This window comes from Lactuca serriola, chromosome 8 (genome assembly GCF_051521515.1).
Source record: "Lactuca serriola cultivar US96UC23 chromosome 8, Lser_US96UC23_V15, whole genome shotgun sequence".
NCBI lineage: Eukaryota > Viridiplantae > Streptophyta > Magnoliopsida > Asterales > Asteraceae > Lactuca > Lactuca serriola.
Genome location: NC_136415.1, coordinates 37,974,261 through 37,981,475, shown reverse-complemented (window position 1 = coordinate 37,981,475; position 7,215 = coordinate 37,974,261). Strand labels below are relative to the sequence as shown.

Here is a 7,215-nt window from a genome sequence, read left to right as displayed (position 1 = left end):
AGAATATTTTGTTACCCAATTTTTTATTAAAGCAAGCGAAATACAAAATAGAATTATAAAAAATCAATAAGTGATACTTTAGTAATTTTCGGGTATAATTGAAAATACCCGATCCGAACTAAAACCCGAATACCCGAAACCCAAGAACCCGAATTACAATATAGGTCGGGTATCAGGTATTCTTATTGTAAGGAAATACCCGAACTACCCGACTGGTTCTACCCGAAACCCAAAATATTTACCCGACCAACACCCTAATATCCGTGGTCATGAGACATATTATTATCACTATAAATAAGAACCATAATTCCAACGATAGTGATTAATATTAACATAATAGAAGTAAGCGAGTCGATCAAGTATCCAAATTCTAAAGAAAAATCATTATTGATAATCCAAGATCATACATATTGCTAGACATAACCGCTATTTATTTGCTAAATAGACAAATTCATAGAAAAAATCATGACTATACTTAACAATAAAATACTCTGAAAAGACCATATACGACGAATACTTTTTTTTGCCGTCAGAAATAAGAAGAAGTCTCAACCCTATTAAGAGCATCCACAATGCATTAAACTCATTAGAGTTTAAAAGATTGACACATCATCATTTTATTTTCCATACAACTTTACAATAACTATTCTACAATGCATTCAACTCTATAAAGTTTAATGGAATGTATTTTTAATAATTAAAATGTTTCATTTTTCTCATTGAAGAGTTCAATGGCCATTGAACTCAATATCCATTGAATGCCAACATGGCATCCCACAATTATAAAGTTTAATCTATTGAATACCAATTAGGCATGCCACCTCATTCCACTCTCCATCGAACTATGCATTCATAATGCTCAAGGAATATTTTTATCTTTTTCAAAGATTTCAAGACGCCACATAATTTTGTTGCCAAACAAGCATTTCAAGATTTTAAGACGCCACATAATTTATCTTTTTCTATATGAATTTTTTCTGTATGCTTCGACTTGCAATATTAGTGTCCGACCCACCATTACTCCTTAGTCTCCCAACATCCTTTAAACCTTAATTTTTCTTTTCTTATTTAATTTCTCTCATATTTTTATCAATACATGTAAAAAAATTCAAATCTACACAACAATATTTGACAATCATACTCATTTTGATTGAATAAAAATGATATATAATACAAATATTATACTTTATGCTAATACCTTGTACAGGGAAGAAAATAAAAGAGATAGACAAAGAAGAGAGTAGTAATGCGTGGTTCTCACCACAACCACTTCCATTACTCCATCTAGGGTGGTGTTCATGATGTCCCCATCTCTCCACCATCACAACTCTACTCCGGTAAGCCTTATACTTTTTGCAAATTAATATTCAATATCATCCGATTTTTGCTGCCATAATTTAGATCACATAATACTTGTTGTGTTTGCAGTTAATGCCAAATATATCTTATATTAACAACTACTAGATAGTTTTGGAAAATAAACTTCTTAAATAAATATGATATCTTGGATTCATATTTAATAATAATAATAATAATAATAAATAATAAAAGTATTAGTTAAAATATGTAAAATAGCTGTTAGATGGGTTAAAAGGGTCCACATTTTTTTTTTGGAAAGGGTCCACTTTTGATAGTGTGTTCTTATTAAATTGGTGTGGTACGTGATGATTGCAAAATGTGATATGACACACCAAAAAGACAAATCTTAAAAAATATGATGACACATTTGAAAGACAAATCTTATTTCATTGATGTGATGACTTTAGTGTATTCACTGATGTGATCCTTAAAATTCTTGTGTGTAATTGTCAACATGTTACCAAATGTTGATGCTCAAAGCATCTAAAGTTTAGCAACGCCTCAAAGTAATAATCAACTTAAAGGTCACGAGGCCAAATTAAATCATATTTCCATATAGAAAAAAAAACCAGTACTATCTAAGAACATTGTGACCCTTATATAAAGATGAATACAACACATTAATTAATCATAACAGGTTTGATACTAAAATAGGTTTTTAAAAGCTCATCGACTTAGCAGTATCAAATGTTTACAAATCTGTGTCTTTTATAAAGGATTGAGGGTGCAAATTAATCAACAAAGGTGTAATTTATATATATAAGATTTAGAAAATGCGTGTTAGCAGATCTAAAAAGAAAAACTAAAGTACTTCCTTTTAATTCTATTAACATAAATTTGCTTCCGCCTCTTGCTCAGACAACAGTTTTTGAAGCGCACTACTACTCGGCATGCAGGGTATCCCCACCACACCTTTATAATAAAACCCAAACTCTTCAGCAGCTCGTTCCATTAGTCTTACAACCAAAGCCCTTTCAAGATATGCCACAGGAACAACAAACCTCATCTTCTCATCTTCATAGACTGCTATCACTGCAAAGTGCCCTTCTTTCACATCTTTAATAATTCTAGCAAAACTCTTTTCTGTAACCTCTTCACCATCAAAGAAATATATATATATATATATATATATATATATATATATATATATATATATCATATACGATCTCTTTTAGCCTCTAGTTAGGTTAATAGTACGACTACTTATACTCTTTTGAGTCACAATGTAAACAAGGCATGCATGAGTGTATATATATACATCATATATGGCGTGTTTGTTTTTGTGTGTACGTACATGTGCCCCCGAATGGAAAACGGGAATTACCACGAATTTCTGAAGTAGGATTCTTGCACATGGTGTTTTCCTAGTTTAGGTAAGTTTCATTCACCGGCCAATTAATCCCAAAAGGTTACAATTTTTTCATATCACTTGATTCGTGAGGTAGGAATTGTGGGATAACAAGTATATATTATGTTCCTAAAAAAGTTATTTAGCAACCCTTTGTTGCCCACATCACCCTGCCTAATGTGAGATGAATATCAATTAAGGCAATGTTTAGTTGAGGGTTGCAGAATAACCCATTTTTAGGCACGAGGATGAGGGCCAACACCTATAAGAGCGTCCACAGAATCCAATTTACATTGAAATTGAGAACTCTCACATTATGTTTGTAGATACTTGAACCCTCAACCGTTTCTATATGTATACCACCCTCCGTGACCTTCGACTTGCAATAAAACCATGATGGTTACACCTATACGAGCGTCCACAATACAAGTATTATAAGTGTTGGATGGGGTGATGATTATGTGAATAACAGTTGAATGGAGTGTGAGTGATGACATGGAGTAAAGTTGAATGAAGAAATTGAATGATCATTGAATGATCCCATAGAAGAAATAAAATGATGATTAAGATTGAATAGAAGTTTAATGGGTTATGGATGTTGTTGTATAAGTGTTTAATAGATGATGTGGAAATCCATTGAACTCTATAGAGTTCAATGGATTGTGGATGCCCTGACACTAGAAAATAAGTTTAGCAGAAATTTGCTTATCATGTATTGATATGAATGTTACATCGATCTTACAACCTTTAAAGGTGACAAGAGTTGATCGTAAACTGGAATAGTCCACAATCCATAGTTTATTCACACTAACAAGGTATTTATACGAGTATACATATATGATTCTCCCTCATGGATCAATTTGCACAAGCTGTCCAATTTGAGGGAACTCGATTTGAAGTCAGGGCGGGTATATTGCGGACATTAACATCAAGTGGGAGCATGCGGTACTCAATGTCGAGATCCTTGAAAATCTTGATCATCTCCTCAACTAGAAGAGCTCTTCTTTTCCATCTTTCACCCATGTCTTGGAAGTTCATTCGGTGTGCAAGCCATATGGATATCTTGAGCCGATTCATGTCCTCAACATCCCTTAGCACGATCATCGGTGCAGGCTGCCAATGGTCGCTCTTCTTCTCGACATAGCTACAAACATAGTTTTACCTTAGCACTAACGCCACATTTGTTATATAGGATAGGACTTGACATAACAGGTTATATTGCATTTGAGTTTGGTATAGACTCGACTCTTATCAAGACTGGTGTTAATGGGACAAAAATTGCAACATATTTTGTCCCAACCAAAAAGGTGGAATAAGGCGAGTCTCAGACGACTCACTATAGATCTCTCGTTTGTGTAAAAGAAAAGAAATTGAATGTCCTTCTCATCCACATCATCGAGAATAGTCTTGAAAAGTTTGTCGAGTCCAGAACATTAATGATTGATCTCAGAAGAAACTTTACTTACCATGTAATCCTTTCCTTCATTTTAGCAATCTTTTCGGCTTGAGTTGACACATGGATGCAGAAGTCGATTGCATCGCCCATGTCCGGACTACGATGATAGTTAGCAATCGGCATTGTACACAGGACGCTGTTGGGATATGTTATTTTCTGATTATCATACCTCAAGAAGATGGTTGTTAATATATTCATCTCTTCAACTACCATCTGCACTCAATAAGACCCTCAATGATTACAATTTGAAACCCGGAAATATAAACCAAATGCATGTTTTAAGGTTTTGAAATCTGACCTGAACACCATCAATTTCGCAACGATCCCCGACATCAAATGGATGCACTATAAACAAGAAAATAATGGCCTCGAACAGCATCTTGCATGTGTTTCCAAACACAAAGGCGACCAAAACTAGCTGTGAACTTAGGAATATAAAGAACTGAGTGGTCGCAACTCTAAGTATAAGAAGCCAAATCACGAGTATTATGATTCCCACAGCCACATTCATCATCTGATGGAGTTTGTCCACAGCTGTTTTTGTGTCATTCAGAGATAATGCAAGAACTCTACGCTCTCGGAATACATTAACCTGGGAAAACAGAGTTTTAATTGGTATCAAATTATACTCGAATTAATGAACTCTTAATCACATATATAAACATATCATTCATAACATATGTAACTAACAATAACAAAATGAAGGAGGCACGAGAAGAACACACATACCACCCAACTTTTGAGAGCTCGTTTGCTGATTCCTTGTTCTTCATTTACGTCATCAAACAGTCGGATTGTCTTCAAAGCTTCATCATCTGGCAAAAATCTCCCCAAATCCTCAAGATAAATGTGTCTGCATGTCAAAGGAAACAAATGAACAAAAGAATTAATCCAATGTGAAGATTTCAAACATCAAAGAATTGAAAACTCACGTAGAGCCTGGCTTTGACACATTGAAAAAGATCTTCTTGGCTGCAACCTTAGCCTGGTTTTCACTAGTAATCTGCACAGCAGCTTCATCTTCATCATCACTTATATCTTCTAAATGTTCATCTAAAGTTGTTAACAAACTCGTGTTTATAACATTCATCATCCTGTTCATATTCCAAGCAGATATATTCCTCTGATTTAGTCTATGCAAGTGATCAATTGTAATCCCTTCATTTTTACCAGCCGTGGAATTACTGGATCTTGGAGTTCCAATAGCTCTCCAACCCTTAAAGACATCTTCCTTAAGCTTATCAACATCATCTATCCCCCAATCTTCCTCTTCCACTTCTTGTTCTTGCTGAATCTCAATCACAGGTGGGCCAGTGAGGGTTTCGATCAAGTATTGGTTAAATAAAGAATCTTGGATCCGATCAAAAAACTTGCTCACATGGAAAGATGAAGCAAGAACTTTGATCAACAAAGTTTTCAATAACCAAACAACTGTCCCCACCAAAAGACAAATCCAAATCTTGGTCACATAAGGCAAAACAGTCTTCCCATATGTCGTCCTTTCAACTTTCTTGTTGAATATGCATTGCCAAGCAATCAAAACCAAACATAACCAAATGCAATTTTGAACTGCTTTTTTTAACCCGTATACGAAATAAAGAACCTGTCTTCGCAATAAGAAGCTTCGTTCTATGAAGAACACTAAGATCCTAACCCCCCACCCTGAAACTAATTTCCCACAGATGACAACGAATATCATAATCTCCCATTTCCACCATTCAAGATCATATAAGCTTTTGTTTCTGAAACTTGGTATAGCGAGTGTACAAACTAAAACACCAATGATTAGTATCAAACTGGCTAATTGAAATAAAGTCCATTTGCTATACCTTAAGTTCTTGTACTCGTCTGGAATATCATCGTCGTTGAAAGGGAAATCATCCTCTTCCATATCACCACCACCACCACCACCACCACTACCACCACCACTACCACCTCTCCCTTGATAATTTCCAGATTTGGATGTCTTCATCTCCGGCTCATCCATCAACCTTGACTTTGTCCTCGTCCTCATCAAGGTCGAATTTCGTTTATATGCAGCATTTGAGGAGCAAACCAGTACCTCTTCCCCACCACCGCCACAACTAACACTTGACCGCCGCCGGTTTGGTGTTGGCATCACCTCGTCGTTGAAGGAAATCCTTACCTCCTTCGGGGTGAGTTGGCCGTAGTTATTGGGACTTTCAGGGATTGACGATGGTGTACGGTGGGTCTTGGGATCATATTTATATCCATCACGTGTAAAATCATAGTTGACATCCTTCCATACCTTGTTAGGATTTTCAAGGTCAACGGCGGAGTTGTGTAGCTCTGGTTCTACAGCAGAAGTGTCAGTAGTTGCAGTACTGTAAGTTCCCTTCCCTGCATGTTTCCGGTGATTACCGGAATCCGTCGTAGGAGTGGTGTATGACGGAAACTGATCAGTATATTTTCTGGGGATGTGTATTTCTTCAGGTTCATTCTGCGGATCTTTTAGTGAAGGTTCTGGGAACGATCTTTCCCGATTCTCCATTAAATGCGTTTGCAGAATAAGAAATTAATGGGCCAAGACCAAGATCAGACGATGATTCTTAATTTGGTAAAAGAAGCTGGAGATGAATCATGAATGCTCGAACCTTGGAGGCAATTTATAGTGTTCGCGAAGGATGAATACACGTAAGGGAGTGAGCAGTGGCTGCGTGTGAACAATGAACCAATGATAGAGCCAAAGAGGAAATGACGAGACAAACCGCCGGAGGTCACCACCGTATTATTTTGTAATTAAAGGCAGTATTTTTATTTTCAAATGAATGTTATTAAAAGCAGTATTTTTTTTCGTTCTTTTTTGTAATTTATTATTTTCAAAATTTTCAATTTATTTTGCAAATGTTTGTTTATATATTGGGTTTATGGTTGACATTTTTCAAATTCGACTATTTTTTTCGGTGTTTGTGAGTTAGTTTTATGTTGTATTTAAAGATAGATCAAAATTATCAAACAAATTACTTTCAATATTTGATATTTTAAATTTTATTGTGAACTTTATTTTTGTTTTTTAAAAAAAAGTCTATAA

The 7,215-nt window shown here is 35.3% G+C and overlaps 1 protein-coding gene across 1 annotated transcript; it reads right to left on the bottom strand.

Annotated features, from left to right (window-relative positions):
- Nucleotides 1–3,396: 3,396 nt before the first annotated feature.
- Nucleotides 3,397–6,895, bottom strand: LOC145069598 (mechanosensitive ion channel protein 6-like). The gene is made up of 5 exons (XM_079016548.1): nucleotides 5,096–6,895; nucleotides 4,893–5,016; nucleotides 4,462–4,755; nucleotides 4,174–4,376; nucleotides 3,397–3,851 (listed from the first exon to the last, which is right to left on the bottom strand). Exons 1-5 carry the CDS (start codon nucleotides 6,673–6,675, stop codon nucleotides 3,563–3,565), a joined length of 2,490 nt encoding a protein of 829 aa, XP_078872674.1. The 5' UTR covers nucleotides 6,676–6,895; the 3' UTR covers nucleotides 3,397–3,562.
- Between the last annotated feature and the right edge of the window lie 320 nt (nucleotides 6,896–7,215).